Source organism: Archocentrus centrarchus, chromosome 4, assembly GCF_007364275.1.
Source record: "Archocentrus centrarchus isolate MPI-CPG fArcCen1 chromosome 4, fArcCen1, whole genome shotgun sequence".
In the NCBI taxonomy this organism is placed as follows: Eukaryota; Metazoa; Chordata; class Actinopteri; order Cichliformes; family Cichlidae; genus Archocentrus; species Archocentrus centrarchus.
The window spans coordinates 15,042,233-15,060,839 of NC_044349.1; the positions used below are offsets into that span (position 1 = coordinate 15,042,233).

Genomic DNA, 18,607 nt, shown 5'->3' on the forward strand with positions numbered 1-18,607 from the left:
CTCTGTAAAAGCATGTCAGCACATTAAAAAAAAAAGAACATGCTCATTACATTCGTGTCATGATTGCTCTTACTTCTCCCTTTGTGTGTCTCTGTGTTCATATCTTTTTAATTAAAGAGTACCACTTGGTGGTGACGGTGTGCAGCACCAGCCATGCTGATGAGAGAACTAGGGTGCCTGTGTTGGTGTGTAGTGGGTGTCACCACGGGTTCCCTGGTCTCTCCGTGTAGCTTGGGGGATTAATGGCAATTTGACTAAAACAAAGAGACGATGCCTGGAATATTGTTAGGTGCCTGTATAATTACAAGGCAATGAGATAAGCAAATAACGACAAGATCAGGTGATTAGGAGGTGAAAAAGAAAGGGAACAGTGAGTGCCCTGTCCTGCTAATTCAGGGATGTGAGGAAACACTGGTCGTGAGATGGAAATGTTAAAGGTTTGGGGGATGTAGTGCATTTACTTCCAGCTGTGTCACTGATAACCTGTTAGCTTACTTCCACCAGCAACAAGGGGTTGTAAAAAGTGCAGCAAATTGTCTCAGCCTGAGTGGTTTTTTTGATGGGGTTTTTTTTTGCTGTGAGTAAAACCACCACCGTGTAACTGGGAGGGGCTAAGAATGTCCTTTTTTTTTTCTATAGAAGTGTTCCAACAGGTAAATTGTTGTGATACTTTAGTGTCATAATATGTAGATGCTAAGAAGTCATTTGTCTTTTGTGACTGCTTGGAAATGAAATAGGTCATAACACTGTGGTCGTCACATTTATTTGTTTTTCTGTCCTTTTGCAGAGTGTCAAGCTGTCCTGCTTGAAGACCCCAAACGTCCTTGCGCAGTCAGGGCCTCGGCTCTCCAGCCAGGTCAAAGATCAGTCCCACCCTACCCTCACCCCTTCCCCCCCCCTTCCCTACCAGAGCCAAGATGGCCACCAGTGGTGCCCTGCACCTCTCCTTGCCAGTCCTGCTGCCTGTGATCACTCTGCTGCTATCACTGCTGCTCACCGGCTCCCACGCCATATGTAAGTACCAAGAAATTGACTTCCTCTGCTACTATTGATAACTTCTCAACTTCAGTGCCTTTAATAGGTTCATCACTCATAAGTGATAACTTGTTAAAAATGGGCATGATTGCACAAAAGGGAGATTATTGGAGCTTTGGTGAATTTCTTTTTTTTTTTTTTTACAGTAGAGAGATGCTTTTGTTGCATTTTGCTATTGTACATTTGCACTTGTTTTTCAGTGTGCATGTAAAAGCATTGCTTTTAGTTACTGTGTAGGCTAATGATTGTTGATATCATATCAAGGAAAAGCTGTTTAGAGTAACCAAAGCCAAATAAGAACTGCACTGCAAACACATTTAGTTGTAAGAGCAAAGCCATATCTACCAAGCTCTAGCACATAAGACGGGCAACGGTAACCCTTTGACTTGTTTGTTTGTGTCTACGTAACATACATTGAGGTCCACTATTGAGTTAGAGGGCACTTGTGTGTTGAAACCACTGTAGCTACATATATAATGCAGCTTGTACGGACACTGGTATTGTTTAAGTGATAAATGGACTGCTTCTTGCGCAAAGCGCTTTCTTTTACTACAAGCCTCATTCACCCATTCATAGACACATTTGTGCCTTTTAAGTACTTCATCTAAAATTCATGCACACACTCATGGCCAAATCAGGGATAATTTGGGGTTCAGGATCTTCCCCAAGAATAGTTCGACATGCGGACTGGAAGAGCGAGGGATCAAACCACCGACCTTCCAACTGGTAGACGACCCGCCTACATGCACCCAAAAGTATGCTGGTAGATGGCATTGTGAGGATAGGGTAATGTGGCTAAGATGCGTCCTGTTTGTACAGTAAATGTACTGTAATTGGCATTTTAGACTTTTGCTGATGTTCTTGCAATCCACTTATTTTACTCAAGAAAACACGGACATGAGCTTTAAAAAAACATTAATATCTCAGAATAATTATTTAATTTAGGCATGATATTTGTCTGTATGTGTTTGTCTTCCCTTACTTCCCTTAGTTAGTAACAGAGGAACATCAGTACTGTGTTATCCCACCCTGTCAACTCTTGCTTAGGATTTGTTCTGCACCATTTCCCCGTTAAGATGGGCTCAGACCAGCATTAAAGAGACAAAACAAAGACGATTCTCTGCAGAGAAACAGAACAAGAGCTAAAGTAGGAAGGCTCCCCCCCGGTAAATCCTGCCTGAATGTGTGCATGTGGACAAGTTAGTGAGTATATAAGGAGAATTATGTGGGCTATATGTTATAAAAGATTTATAAATGAACTCAACAAAAAAATGTGTACATTTTTGTGCACGGGCCTTTTAAATGTTTGTGTATTGGCATTTGAGTGTGACAGCCTTGTTTATTTGTACTTGTGTAATATATTCTTCATAGTTTATATTTCATGTATTTATTTAGGGAAAGGCAGGCCATTGTCTCATTTTGATTTGATATACTCTTACATTCCCCCTCACCTCCACCCCATCTGACTCTTGGTATAATATTTGTACAGTGAAATGAGGAATCAAAGTGACACAATCCTTCAAATAAAAATGTAGAGAGAGAGAGAATAAAAATGTTCCTTAAAAGGGGAAGTAACCGATTATACACATATTGTTTCACGGTCATTTCTAATTTTTGTTGTCTGCCTTACATAATTTTTTTCACACTGTTTGCACCGTCTTTTCCTTTATCTCCATTTTGACATTCAATGAATTTATTCTCAGTGGTTCATGATGACATGATCGCTTGATTTTTCTCATGTAGCAACAGAGGCGACCCTTTGATTGCACAGTAGTTTGACTGTCTGGTAACATAATTGGAGTGTCTTTCAGCTCAGCTGGCAAAAAAAAAAAAATATAAAATAAAACTACACTCAGACAGATGTCAAACAGATGTCTTTGTTCTCACTGACAGCAAGGCCATAGACGAATTCAGAGTGAAAGTGAATGTCTTGAAGCCCCTTTTCCTTAACATGTGGCATATTAGAATGTTCTCGTCTTCTGTCCACTTGCCCACTGTTTATTACCACTCAGTTTCCCTCCTGCACGGCCTCTGTTTGCTAACCCTGCTTTAAATAACAATCAGTGCAATCTGCTTCATCTTTGATGGAGATTAGCCCCCCACCCCCACCCTACCACTGTCACCCACCCTCTCACTCTTTGTCACTCTCTCAAAACAGTAGGGCTCTCTGCCCATCTTTGTCTACTCTGTAGATATGATTGCTGCTTTTGTCAGACTCCCGCACGCTGTCCTGTTGTTTCATTCTCATGTTTACACTTTTTTTTTTGTTGTTCTCCCTTTTTTGGCAAGAAGCACATGCACACAGACACACACACACACAGACACACACACGCATGCATGCTGTTCTACTCTTCTTTCTCATCTCTTTTGGGGGCCAAACTATTATGCTTGGAAATATATGCACAAATGCACAGGCTACCTTCCTTCTTTCCCTTTGAATGGCTTTCACCCCCACATTCACAGCCACACACACACACACACACACACACACACACACACACACACACACACACACAGCCCAGTAGTGCAGTTGTCCAATTATTTTCACTCCCACTTGCTGGACTGAAAGGATGCCACCGTTTTGCAGAAAAGCCCAGCTGAAAACATGATGTCATCCCTTCCTCGCTCACCCCTCCCTCTCTCCGTCTCTCCTTGCCCTCCATTCCTTTTATTTACACTCATAAATCACAGTGAGAAGGAGACATTTTTAATCAAAAGAGAAAGAAATATGGCTCAATAAATCCTACCACCCCAACCACAATAATGCTTGGCTTGTGTGAACGTCTATATTTGCATACGTTTGTGTTCAGGTACAGAAATGCGCGCGCGCACGCACACACACACACACACACACACACGTGCAAAAGCTGAATTATGCTTATGTGTGGAGTTACACCTGAACCCTTTCACAGGTAAGCTGTAAGATATTGCTAAACTATAGAAACTATAGAAATATAACATTTGTTAGGACACTGCTATGAAACTGGATGACAGTGCTTATGTGTGATATGCTCTTTTTATTTTCATTTGTTTGAGCACTTTTTTAAGTTCATTTAATAAAGCCAATTCATTCAAAAACACTGACAATACAAACACTACACCAATGAAAAAGATAAACAATTAATGACTGACCGGCTGTTCATATCTTCAGAATGTGTGGAACTCATGATGCTTTCAAGTCCCTATTAAAGGTAGAAAAGCATCTAATGCAAAAGAATCCAAAGTTTTAACTATATTCAACAGTTCTGGTTAAAAGGGCAGGAGCAGTGTAGTGATTTTCTTCTTTGGTTTAAACAATTTATAGTTTGCTTTCCTTTAGAGACAGTCTCTGTTGATCCCAACCTGACTTTTTGAGCCAGCACTGATATGATAACTTGCTAGAACTGATTGTCACAATTTATATACATAGATATCCATTACATGTGAGTTTAGCTCTAGCGAGAAGTGTTCACCATTTTGTAACATGAGTGTTTAAATTTCAGCTTGGCTAGTACTGTAGTGGGTTACAGATTCACCTAACAAGTAGAAGAGCTCGGTTCATTCCCGGGAGGAGACACAGATCCCTCTGGGGTTGCGTCAGGAAGGTTATCTAGTGTTCAAAAAGAAAAAGAAATCTGCCAAATTAAACATACGGAGCAAGCCCGTGTGAATAAGGGAGCAGCCGAAAGCAGTCTTAGTGTTTAAACTTCAGGTATAATAGCTGTGCCATTTGATTTTTTTATTGTGATTATCCCTAGTTTTTAATTTGTTTTGTTAGCACTTTATGACTACATGTCTGTGAAAAGTGCTTTATGAATAACCTTTACTTGACTATTTACTTTAATTACTAATTCCTAAATTGACAATTCCCTTAGTTTGTCACTAGATGTTCATGTGGATTATTGTTTTGAGTTAGACTCTGCTTTCATATATTTAGAGAACTATTTTTTTGTTTTGTTTTGCTTTTTTGGAGAAGCTTATTTTACGTTCAAGTTCAAAGTTTTAATTCCTTTTTTGATATATAGCTTTTTCTTACCGTCTTTAATCGTTTTCGTATATGGGTTTTTGACAGGTAGAGTGGAATATTTGTCATCTTTTTTTTAGGCATTTCACCTCCTCTTCACTTCTTCCTCCTCCTCTCTTTTTGCCTCTTAAGAGTTCTCAAATGTAGCTTTCTTGGCAAAGGACTTCTAATAGTAATTGGCCAGAACTCTCAGCGATGGGGTGAGGGTGTTCAATTATTTATATTTCTTTGAAGCTGCCAATTGGAAAAAAAAAAAAATGAAGCCCCTTAGTGAAGAACATTTTCTTGTTCTTGTTTCCAATATCTTCACCTCTTGGTTTCTCGCTTCTTGTTTCTCTCAGTTTTTCTTTTTCTCGCCGCCTCACTCACTCCTTATCTTTTTCCAGTCAAATTATGTTTGAGACTCTCGATTTAGTTCTGTCAATTCAACTTTATGTACACCCTGCTGTTGCATGCTGGGCCCTTGTGTTTACTCTACGCACTTTTCCCCCTCTTGAACGAGAAGAAAACAAGTTAATTTTTAATTGAGTTACAGGCATAAATCTCTGCTTGAAGAAGCCTGCTGCTGCTGCTGCTGACTAGAAGTTGAATTCTCTGAGCTGTACATTTAGAACTGGTAGACAGAAATGCTTTAATTTAATGGTACAAGAAGTGTTCTTTTTCTTTTCTTTCTTTGCAAGTGTGGTCCCAGTTGTTTGGGGGAGGTTTTTTCAGTCATTTCATATATTCCTCTGTTGTTCCTCAGTGGCAAAAGCAAAAACTAAAACAAAACAAACAAACAAACAAAAAAGCAGTATTAGCCAAAACGTCACTGCTGGCTGTAATGGTTAATTTAAGTTAATTATGAGAATGCTGCACTGTTCCAATTTTCTCAGACTATATGAGCCTTAATTAAGGCTGCAAATGTAGGTGTTTTTCTTTGCATATACATTGATTTAAATATAGAGAAAGATAGAGGACATGTTTGGCTTGTCGTGTTTTGGTTTCATTGAAATGCCAGACCCTGTTCTCATTCCATTTCCTTTATCCTCTTTTGTGTTTTGTCTTTTGTTTTGATCAGACCTATAACACCTTTGGCAATTTGAGGTGTCCTCTTCATTTAATGAGCCAACAAGTGTCAATTGCCTCAAGTGAGTCTCTAAATGACACAAAATTGTTCTCATTTCACCTCACCCGTGTGCGCTCTGTGGCCATTTTGAAATCAGGCACATACTTAAGCTTAATTTCCGTCCTCTCTCTGAGGAATCACACCTACTTATTTCCAATGGGCTGAAGGATACTTAGTGACTTTAGCTTTTTACTTTAGCCTCCAACAATGGTTTCAGTGGGACCAATTTGTGCATATTATAAGTGTGCCATTCTTTTTTTTAAAAAAATGCTGCTGTGCTTTGACAGCAGTGTGGTCAGGCAGTTTTTCATCTCTGGGTACCTACACTCTACACATTTTTTGTTTTTTTGTTGTTTTTTTTTAATCCTGGGTTCCCACATCCTGCGCAATTCCCCATGGACTGCTAAGAAGTGGTCAACAAGTAGAGTTAACAAATATAGCACACTAAGTGATGCAGTGGTTTGCATGCAAGCGTATTTTTAGATGCCTCCTGCACTGCTGGCCTTAAAATGATTATTTTATTAAATAAGTGACAGAAACTCCAGAGACATATTTTCATTACTTGCTTTTAGAAATGTCTCATGTGATGGTATCTTTGCATAAGTCTTGTTTCTTGTTCTTTGTTTTTCAATTATCCAGAAGTAATGTCATGTGTCTTCAGTTTTTGTTTCTTTTATTTTCTGAAAGGAAGAATTTGAGACACAATTTTCACTCCCTGCTCAATCAAGGCATCAGAAACTTGCTTAGCACCCCAGCTGCCCCAAGACAGAATTCCAATTAGCCTTACTTCTGTCAAGGTAAGGGCTGCCTAGGAATGGAATATAACCCCAAAATGCCCTTTAGTGTGTGTGTGTGTGTGTGTGTATATATATATATATATATATATATATATATATATATATATATATATATATATATATATATATATATATATATATATATATGCTGGAGATTTGCACAATTTAGCTCGTATTATATCATGTATTATTGGAAAGAAAGAAAGAAGGAAAGAGGTTAAAATATCCTGCGTCACACACCAGCTCTGTGGCTGGAGATGAAAATGTTTACATCTTTTCTCTTGCGGGTGTCTAATGATAGTTGATCTTAACTTACAGTTTTCTAACCACAAATAGCAGACCTAACTTTTTCTCTCTTCTGTCTTATTTTCCCTTTTTTGTTTTCTTGTCTGGTTCAAGTTTTTTTTGCCTTGGCCTGCTGGGCTCAGTTGGCAGTGATTATGTGTGAAAACCTTCAGACAAGACAAAGCAAGGCGGTTTTTAAGTAAAGGCTTGGTTTCCATAGTGATGGCCCCTGCCCAGGCAGCTTGTGAGAATCAGCCCTGATTGATGGGGTTTGGTTGTTTAAGCCTGAAGGGTGTGTGTTTGCATGTGTGGGTCTATTCTTGCATTCAATTGAATGCGCATTTGGTTAAAAAGATCTATTTATCTACCTGTCTTTCTTTTGTGTTCCTCTATCCATATACTATATGTGTGTGTTGATAAAGTTCAAGGTTTTTAGTCAGGTCCAGGATTGGTAGATGGTAGCTTTATGGCCTTATGATATACACTATATTGCCAAAAGTATTCACTCATTCATCAAAATCATTGAATTCAGGTGTTCCAGTCACTTCCATGGCCACGGGTGTATGAAATCAAGCACCTAGGCATGCAGACTGCTTCTTCAAACATTTGTGAAAGAATGGGTTATCCTCAGGAGCTCAGTGAATGCTGGTCTGGTACCGTGATAGGATGCCACACGTGCAACCAGTAGTCAAATTTCCTCACTAGTAAATATTTCTCAGTCAGACTCTTAGTGATATAAAAAACTGGAACAACAGCAATACAGCCACAAACTGGTTGGCTATATAAAATGACAGAGCGGGGTCAGCGGATGCCCTGATAGTGCACAGAGGTCACCAACTTTCTGCAGAGTCAATCGCTACTGACCTCCAAACTTCATGTGGCTCAAGAAGAGTGCGTAGAGAGGTTCATGGAATGGGTTTCCATGGCTGAGAAACTGCATCCAGTCCTTACGTCACCAAGTGCAATGCACAGTGTCGGATGCAGTGCTGTATAGCAGGGTGCTACAGGACTCTAGATCAGTGGAGACGTCTTCTCCAGAGTGACAAATCACACTTTCACATCTGGCAATCCGATGGATGAGTCTCGTTTTGGCAGTTGCCAGGAGAACGGTAGTTGTCTGACTGGATTGTGCCAAGTGTAAAGTTTGGTGGAGGGGGGATTATGGTGTGGGACTGTTCTTCAGGAGTTGTTCTCAGCCCCTTAGGTCCAGTGAAAGGAACTTTTAATGCTTCAGCATACCAAGACATATTGGACAGTTTCTCCTCAGGCGGCTGAGAGACTTCAAGCTCCCACTCAAGGTGCTCAGGAACTTTTACACCTGCACCATCGAGAGCATCATGCGTGGGAGCATCACCACCTGGATGGGAAACTGCACCAAGCAGGACTTCATGGCCCTAAAAAGGGTGGTTCGTTCAGCTGAACGGACCATCAGAACCACCCTCCCCAACCTGCAGGACATTTACACCAAGCAGTGCAGGCTGAGGGCCATGAAGATCCTAAAACAGCCCAGCCACCCCGGACACTCTCTCTTCTCCCTGCTCCCATCAGGCCGGCGTTACCGCTGCCTGAGGGCTAAGACTGAAAGGTTGAAGAAGAGTTTTTACCCACAAGCCATCCGTCTGCTCAACTCTGAGCCCTAAATTGGACCATTATTGCACTATGTAAATATAATATTCTATAATTCTATGTAAAAGTGTGTATAGTGTATAGTATATAGTGTATAGTGTGAATTACTTATTTTTATTTTTATCCTTCTTATTTATATGTGTGTGTATATATGGTTGCAGGTACAAAATACATTTCACTGTGCATTGTACTGTGTATAACTGCGCGTGTGACAAATAAACACTATCTTATCTTATCTTACCCTATGGATTAAGAATGGGATGCCACTCAAGTTCATATGCGTGTGAAGGCAGATGAGTGAATACTTTTGGCAATATAGTGCATATAGTTGCATAGTGTAGCTTACAAAGTATCACAAATGTAGGGAATTAAATGTGCGATGTGGGCTTCTGGTGGCTATGAAAACTAAACATTTGGAATGAAACTATTTTGCGTTCATTTTTGCAAGGAAGCTCTTTTTGTTTGTGTGTGTTAAAACCAAGTGCAACCATTTCATTTGAAGTGGTGGCCTTTTGCTTCTTCCTCAAAGTTTAAATTTAGTCATTGTTTAAAACAGCTTCAGATAACATGACTAAAAGGGCGGTTTCAGTTAACAAGCTCTAGAGGAAGGAAAACTCACAGGGCTTCCATAGGGGAACCTGTGAAGGGTTATTAAAGGTTGCTTGAAGCTGACCTTGTCTCAGGTCACTCACCCAGGCTGTCAGCTTCCACTCTCTTTTACTCACCCCGTGACTGCTATGGCTAAGTCATGCAAGTCTGCTACCGCCTTGGATTCTCTTAGCCCCAGTCTGCACCCACAAACATCCCACAGTGAAGAGAGACCAGCAGTTGCCCTAGCAAGATGTTTTTTTTTTACAGTCGAAACACACGCTAGTCTGTGTCTAATTTTTTAAGTCTTTAAGTCTTACACAAATGCTAAATTTCCACCTTCTATTCATTGGTTGTTTTTCCCCAAGTAATCTGTATTGACTGCTCCCCTGTATGTCATGTGTCTGCTGTTTGGGTAACACGAAAATAAAGTTTAATCTTAGTTTAGCTTAACTAAATTGACTTCTTTAAATTAGTAACACACTGTGGTCTGTATTGTTCTCATGCACCTTGTAAACAGACCAAAGTGGACTTAAGATTATACCTGCCAGACAGGCTTTAGAGTGTCTGCTTAGATAAAAGAATCGTGAGCAGGATGAAAATATGTGCATTTACTTGCACATATGCACTTTTAATTCATTATGAGTAAATTGGCATTTAAAAAAAAAATGGAAGAAGAGAAAATAATAAAGTTAATGTCATCCTAATCTGCATCTCCACCCTGACAACCCATTTCTCAGGATCCTATAGAAGCCAAGAGCAAGTGAAATTGGTTTGCTAGTTGTAATACCTCTTATAGTACCAAATGTACTTTTTAGACGTTGCTGGTAAATGTCCAATGTGCTGTGAAAGATACCTATTTGTAGCAAGATGGATAACAAGTGCCCTTTACCAATTCTCTGCAAATCACTGAATGGCTGTGCATCATTTTGTCTCCCACTTTGCTAATTCAGAGGATAATGGCTCCTATTTATGACCCGAGAAGCTTTCCTCCATCAATTACAGTATTAGTCATAAAGCCAGTCCCCTCCCTCCTCTTATACCCCTGCTCCCCCACCAAACGACAACAGTAAAGTACTGTAAATGGAGCCGTCTCATATTCACATTCCCACCTCCCACTCTCCACCACTTTATAATCACAGTGCTGGTGTATTCTGTTATCGGGTCCAACAGAGGTAGCGGCCAGTAGCAGGTGGTTGCTGTATTAGCTAAACAAGCGTCTGTGTGCACAGTGTGAGTTTTTCCCCCTCCTTCTATCCAGTCTTGTTTGCGTGGATCTGTTCTATTCTCGGGGCCTTGTGAAGATAGCTGGGCCCCTATTGCTGGTTATTTTAGCTCAGGCCATGTCTCCCTGCCAGGCAGATAAAGACTTATCTAGGCAGTGCTGTACCTCAGTCTGTCTGAGGGAGAAGCTTAGTGAATAGAGGGAGACTTTGGTAGAAGGGACAAATGACCTCTATGGGTGCAGTGTCCTTTCAATGTCCTCTCTGGTAAAAGAACGGACAACAGTATGTGGAGACTCTTATACAAGTTGCCTTACAGCCATAGAAGTGCAATAAAACCTGCATACTAGTTCAAAAGAGTCAACTGAATGCTGTTTTTACCCACCAGACCAAAGGAAGCCTGGAGGATTTGGTGCTAAATGTAGCATTAATGAACGAGAAGGTTGGCAGTGACTTGCAGCTTTTGAACTAGATTTTATATTATTTGATACTGGTGGCAGATCATATCGTCATAGCATGCGGCCATTCAATGCAGGAAACACTGAACAATTTTATCTGTTGATATGGGCTGCTCTGTGCCATTACTCATTATTGCAAAGCACTTTAAATCCAGGCTCCATTCAACCTTTCTTACCCTGCAATTACTGGTGTTGGCAAAGTTCAAATCAAACTTAAAGTCAGTGGTAACTGGCAGCAAAAGCCCACAGGATCACAGCTGGGGAAAACAGAACAAAAGGTTAATTATGCTCATCAGAGTTCACACAGTCACACGCTACATACCTGTAGTAACTGCACCTTTATAGACATTCACAAGGCCTACAGCCAGTGCCAGTGCATTCCAACATATGGACACAGGCACATATTGTGGAAAATCAGTACTCAGAGACACCTCAACAAAAGACGTTTGCCCACCACTAATTGTATTTCTATATTGTCTTAAACACACTTTAATAGCTTGTCCAGTATTTTTCTTGAAAAGAGAACCACATTAAATTAATTTGGGAGTCCACCTAAATGAATTATTGCAGACATCTTTACTTAACCTGAATTGTCTGGAAGTTAATTAATGCTGCTGACTTTCAAAGAACACAAACTCACTTTGTGAGAAGAGTAAAGTCTAAAAAAGCCTAAAAAAAAGCCTAAAAAAAAAAAGAGCAAAGGAGAACAGAGCTAAAGCTAAAACTTTTGTCAAAACTTAGTATGTGACAAAAGTTTCAGGCAGTAGGATATAATATATGCATTTTTATGGCTTGCAGTAATCTTTATAGAGCTAGAATTTTAGATGCATGTCTCTGCGAACAGTGACGCCCAGAGATTAACCTGTGACAGCAGTGAGATCTATAGGCCATACACAGATGTCCTCAACATGAAAGGGATATTGTGTCTTACATATACACACACACACACACACACACACACCACCTTTAGCAGAAGGGCTTCTCATTTTCGAGCACTAGCATTAGCTTTTGTCAAGCTGTAAGTGTTGCCTTACAGCTGGGCTGGTGGCCGTGACAGACATTCTTAGCTGCGTTTTACATTTTTTATTTTGTCTCCCAGCAATGGATGTCTTCTATTCAGAAAATGTACAAAGACCTGGTCACTCCTTTCCTTTCATCATTACTGAATGTTGCTTTAGATGAGAGTCATTATAAATGTACCTGTTGTTGCCCAGGTGTGTCCTGTTACAATGATTATTCAAACAGTAAATAGTGCTGAATGTCTACACTCAGTATCAGATTCTGGTTTTGCCTGTGCAGACTGTGCATTTATAGTTAGAGGAGTAACCAACATGAAAACCAGAGAGCTGTCTGTGGGTGACAAGGAAGCAATTGTGAAGCTGAGAGAAGATGGAAAATCAATCAGAGCCATTGCACAAACATTGGCCATAGCCAGTACAACTGTTTGGAATGTCCTGAAGAAGAAAGTCATCACTGGTGTGCTAAGTAACAGATGTTGAACAGGTAGACCAAGGAAAACAACAGCAGTTGATGACAGAAACATTGTAAGTGCTGTAAATGAAGACCCTAAACCAACTGTTAGTGTTATCAGCAACAACCTCCCGAGGGCAGAAGTGAAAGCATCACAATCCACTTTTCGCAGAAGACTTCATGAACAAAAGTACAGAGGCTTCGGCAGAGATGCAAACAACTAATTAGCAAGAAGAACAGGAAGGCTGGGCTGGAATTTGCCAGTAAGTACAGAGACAAGCCTCAGAAATTCTGGGACAAAAGTTTATGGACTAATGAGACAAAGATGAACCTTTACCGAGGTGATGGAAAGGTTAAAGTTTGGAGAAAGAAAGGATCTGCTCAGGATCCCAAACATACGAGCTCATCTGTGAAACACAGTGGAGGTAATATCATGGTTTGGGCTCGCGTGGCTTCTTCTGGGACAGGCTAATTAATCAACATTGATGATGTCACACATGATGGCAGCAGTACAATGAACTCAGACGTCTACAGAAACAGTTTGTCAATTTAAAGAAAGATGCAACCAAACTGATTTGAAGATCCTTCATCATGCAGCAAGATAATGATACAAAAAACACAAAGGAGGTCATCAGGTGCACGAAATGGAAGGTTTTAGAGTGGCCTAGTCAATCTCCAGACTTAAGCCCTATTTTACCTGATAAAGAGGAGACTGAAGGGAGTAACACCTGAAAATCAACAGCTGAAAGAGGCTGCAGTGAAGGCCTGGAAAAGCTTTTTAAGTTTATCTGTTCCAATACTTTTGCTCACAAGAAAAATGGGTAGGTTCAGACAAAAGGTGTTACCTGGAAATTCCTGGAAATAAAAGCTGAGATGTTGCTCTTTTGTCCTATATTGACTTTTATGATTCAAACCCAGATGATTTCAAACTACAGCAAAAATAAAGGGATTGGCCTCACTGTTCCAATACTTTTGGAGGGGAGTGTAGTATTAGAATTGGCTCTAGAGAAGAGCATATGAGCTCATGTGAAAAAAAAATCTAAAATGGCAAATAGCAAAAAAAAAGAGCAAGAGTTAGTAAAAGTTATGAAATTTTTCTTTCTGTTGAAATATGCAGCACTTTCTGTCCTCCACTCTCTCTTTACAGCCTCTCCTCGAGTCTCTGGACCTCCTGTCACCTTCTCTACTCTCCTCTGCCGCTGACCTCTCCACCTCCTGCTGCACTTGTCCTTCAGTCATTCCCAGCGGTCACATTCTTTTTCTTTCTATCCATTTTTTTTCCTCCCAGCTTCCCAGCTGCCTTGCTTAATTTAAATGTTCCTGAGACAATATTGAAAACTATGTATAGTACACTATGAGAAAATTCTGAATGCGTCAGGAGTTAAATTCAGACACACATGCAAACAGTCACATTTATTGTACATTTCTCACAACCTAGATGGAGAGAGGTGGAGATGGCGACTGAGTGGAAATGTCAAATGGTCCAGGGGAAAACTAATCAAAGAATGCTGTCCTTCAGCAGAACCACCGCCACAGGCTTGATCTGTGTAAATCCCTCTTCTGTCTCAACAGAGAGCACATTGTCAAGGGAGGTCAAATGCAGAGGAGCTGCGTTGTGTAAAGCTGTGTTGTGCAGTTTTGGAATGGAAATTGAAAGTGTAAAATGCCAAAAAGGGGTCATTGTATGCACCACACAAATAAAGCAGGCCTGGTCCTTGATGGTGAAGAAAGGATATGGTACCTGTATCATACCACAACCTTTACCGGCGCATAAAGGAAATATACTCCTGTGAAATAAACAGAAGAAAGTTATTTGATTTTTCTTTTCTTCCCTTCATTGTTTTGATATTACACACTGTAGAGCATCTTTTAGTCAGTATGTTTCCTACAAGAGAAATAGTTTGAATAATTAAAATTTATTTATGTTTAAATTCTAAAATAGTTCATTAAGCAACATTAGTTTTGTATTCATGATGAGCTGGTCTATAAAACGTATGCTGTAGATGTATGATAAATATAGGAGAAGCTTCTTCAGTTAGTGCTACTGCATATTACTGAACTTTTTCAACTATTTGCTTGCATAATTGTATTATTTCTTAAAATCTTTCTGAAATGCTGGGATTTTGTTAGGGAAATATTTATACTGCGTCAAGGAATGTGACTTCACTAGAGGATGTTTTTATAGATATATAAGACAGCTGGAGTTAGAGAAGACCAAGAATTTTTTTTTATCATCAAAAGAGTAAGAATCAGTATTTTCAAACAAAATAATTCTCAAGCAGAAACTCGGCCCATACTGCTTATAAAAATGGAAGTTTCAGTGTTGCATTTTGGTTGATTTATTTAGATCAGTGAGGACTGTGTCGATATCCAACTCTCACAGCCTGGAAGGAAGATATTTTATCAAGTTAGCACTATAAATCTTTAAGTCTTACAATAGCATTTACACTTTTTTAAAATGATGTTATGGAAACCACTAGCCTTGTAGTTAATGCCGTGCTCTATCCCTTGAGCTATGCGTGCACCACTATGCCTAATAAATAAGGATGGTAAGGCAGACAAAAATAGCAGCAAGATGAGAAAAACTGCTCATCTGCAGGTGGAGAACCCTTTCTGCCAAACACTTGTCGTGATAAAAGAAAAATAACATTAATAAAAAATAGTATTATTTAGTAATGTTTTCAGCTATAAATTACTGTTAATAGTTATTAACAGTATAACTCACAATCTTTCTTTTTGTCACTTCACCATTTATGGTGCGTTTTGCAGCAGCTTTGAGTGTGCAGACTATGTAAGCATGCAAATCAAGGTCATGATTTTCTTACTTTGGATTATTTTAAGGATTAAACACATTTTAATGTTTATTATGTTTCTAAGCACTCATCCTAATAATTCAGCTGGTTGGGGAAATTGTGAAAGCCATTATTGAATGCCATTACTGAGATATCAATTACGAGTTAAGCTAAGCATGTGTTTGATGTTGTGATATTTGCATCAGATACATTTGGATTGCTATTTGAGGGCAGTGAGATAAACTTTGCATGTAGTGCCTCTGCTTTCCTGAGGCTATACACTCGCCCTTTTTCCTTTCCTTCCTCTTGTCTCACACTATTTCTCCTTACCTCATTCTCCAGTTGCATATATCTCTTTACCCGATAATGAATGCAGGAACTCTCCTTCATATGTGTTTAGCAGTGCCTGGAGACTGGTGTTGGCCCATGGTCCCTTAATTATTAATTTGACGTTACGCGCTGGCCGTTTGATCATTCCCACATATCTGTACGATTCAGTTTTAACGAGTTCCCCAGGACTCTGTTTTCTCTCTCTTTCTCTCCTTCTATCAGACTTGTTGTCTTGAACTTGCTGCAACCCAAGCACGGGGTGGGGGGGATTCCAGCTCCAAAAGCACTAAAATTACAAACTTTTGATGGGCTAAAGCATCGATCTTCCCGGGCAGATCAATTTTTAGTATGTTTTAGCGCAAGTAAGAATTGAACTGCTGAAGTGGCTTTGTCACTGCCATACTCTGTCAAGCAGGAAAAATCATTTTAAGCACTGAAATAGCATCAAATTAAAGCAAAAACTCACTTTTACTGTCTTATCTTTTTAATGACCTTTTCTGATGTGCTTACTGCAAACACTGGTAGAATCGTAGGGCATAGTCTATTTCCCACTGTGTAATCATTTTAAGCTGCTAGTCATCAGCACCTTGGCACAGACTCCACATGCAAATTCACATCACAATGATCTATACACAGCATGGCAGAACACTGATGTTGTAAGACTAGATGCAGCTATAGAGGGAAGAGTAAGAGACTGAAAGAGAAGAGTCAAGTGGAGATTGATGTGACACTGTTTACTTGTATGGATGCATGCACTTAGACTGGGATTTAAAAGTCTGTATTTTCAGAAATGTAATTATGGAAATGGCATTAGCTCCAGTGGTGCAAGGTTTGTCTTATTGTCTGCTAATGTATCTCCCTCTTTTCCCCTCCCTCTTTCTGTCTTCCCTCTGCTGTCTTCCCTCCTCAGCACAACCACGGTTCACAAAAGTTCCCGTTGACCAGATTGGTGTCTCGGGGGGTGTGGTCTCCTTTGTCTGCCAGGCAACAGGTGACCCCAAGCCAAAGGTTAGTTGGAACAAAAAAGGAAAGAAGGTGAACTCCCAGCGTATAGAGGTAAGTCAGTGAAACCTGCTATTTATTGGTGCAGCCTGCACTCTAAATGTTCTTTGATTTATTGATTTTTTTTTTTTTGTAATTGTGCCTCTTTACACTGGTCTTTAAATCAAATAATTAATAAGTGAATGAAGTGCAGGCTTTCAGCTTTAATTCAAGAATTTAATAAATATATTGCATTAACTGTTTATGAATTAGAGCCAACGTTTATGCATAGAGTTTATGCGTAGAGTGCTCCACTGTGCTGGTGTATAGAGACAAAATTACGGAATGTGTGTCACTGTTCAAAAAATGATGGCCCTAACTATACATTTACTTTGTGACTGCATGTCAGCATTAAAATAATCTTTACTGGAACATTTTGGAGTAAAGCTGGAAATTGTTGTTGATGGCATCTACCAGTGTCTTCATCGGCTTGCTTCTCTAACCTTTAAGCAGTATGCTAGTCCACTAGTAGCAACTGGTCTGTCGTGAAATGCAGAACCCTCTCATTCCTCTGTTTTTGCATTTGCGTGTCTCTGCTGTTGTGACATTTTTTCACTCTTGTCTTTTTCCAGCATACAGCCCTGTCTGTGTGAATGTTTCTGCGTGTTATTCATGATGTTTGTTGTTCACTTCTCGGCAGGCATCCCAGATGGCATCTCTAAAAGTCTTGATTGATGCTCAGTGTCTCTTAATTAAAAAGTTGCTTTCGTTAACAATGATGACAGTGACAGTGCGGAGATGCACACACATGTACACACAGACACCCACAGAGCAGCATGAAAGCAGCCACAGGGGAGGGGCTAAAAAGCAAAAATGGCACCATCGACAGGGGGAGATCAGCATCTCCACTGAGGACAAAATTAAAAGACAAGTTGTGTTTGTATGTTCTCTTCTGCATGCTAAGTGGGAAACAAAGCCAAGGGCATGAAGGAGCCCGCCAGAACGGACGCTTCTTTTTCTCCATTTATCATTAAAAAAAAAAAATTGTAAAAGGGTTTTGAAGTAGTCATGTTTTTTTTTTTGGGGGGGGGGGTTCTGTTCCACCCTCTAGACAGCTGCTTTGATATCAATCATGATGCCGTGCTCTGCAGTGTTTTTAGCCTAATTAGCAGCTCAGCCCTGAGATGTGCAACAGTGGAGCAGCAGGGCTGCTGAAGACTTGTACTTGCATCTTATAGTCATGCTTTGCTCAGAGTTCACAGCAGTGAGTCCTTGGCTGAGATGGTGTAAGCTTCTGTGAGGAAGGACAGATACTGGAAGAGTAGGTTTGCTGTGAGACTGGCAGTCTGACCACCTACACTGACACTTCGTACATCCAGAATGAGAGCGAAAGAGAAAAGCACTGGAAATATTAAAAGCAAGGGCTAATTAACTGAGAACTTCCATAATTTGAATTCTAGTCTTTTACCCAAGTCTTGAAGTTCAGCTCATTGCTTCAGGATACATGCCTGTTGATGTACTGGTTTTCAGGGAGATCAAACAAGGCCATTTAAATGCTGGCCAGGGGGCAGTTTCTGTGATTAATGTGTCAGAACTGCCCTGCTGTCAGTCTCTCACAACTGTTTACATTGCCCTTCTTAAGCATAATAATAATGAATAATTTTTTATCATAACCAAATCGCTCTCTTCTGTTCAGTATTCTGATTGTTGTCCAATTTTTGTTTTGAAGAGGCTTCTTTAACAAGGTTCAAAACAAAAGGCTTTAGAGAGAACACAGGGCATAATTACAGATCAAATCAACAGATCAAATCGCAAAGCACACACCATGTTTGGAGAGAGAGCATGTTTGCTTATGTTTTTTTTTTTTTTTTTTTTAAGGACCTCAGGCTATAAAAGATTATCAACATAGTA

At 39.9% G+C, this 18,607-nt stretch overlaps 1 protein-coding gene across 1 annotated transcript in view; it reads left to right on the forward strand.

Moving 5' to 3' along the window:
• The first annotated feature begins 886 nt into the window (after nt 1-886).
• ptprsa (protein tyrosine phosphatase receptor type Sa) overlaps nt 887-18,607 on the forward strand; it is a 131,566-nt gene continuing 113,845 nt past the window's right edge. Inside the window, exons 1-2 of the mRNA XM_030728129.1 lie at nt 887-1,014; nt 16,626-16,771. Of these exons, the coding sequence (XP_030583989.1) occupies nt 918-1,014; nt 16,626-16,771 (243 nt within the window). The 5' untranslated portion in view covers nt 887-917. The remainder of the gene's footprint in view (nt 1,015-16,625; nt 16,772-18,607) is intronic.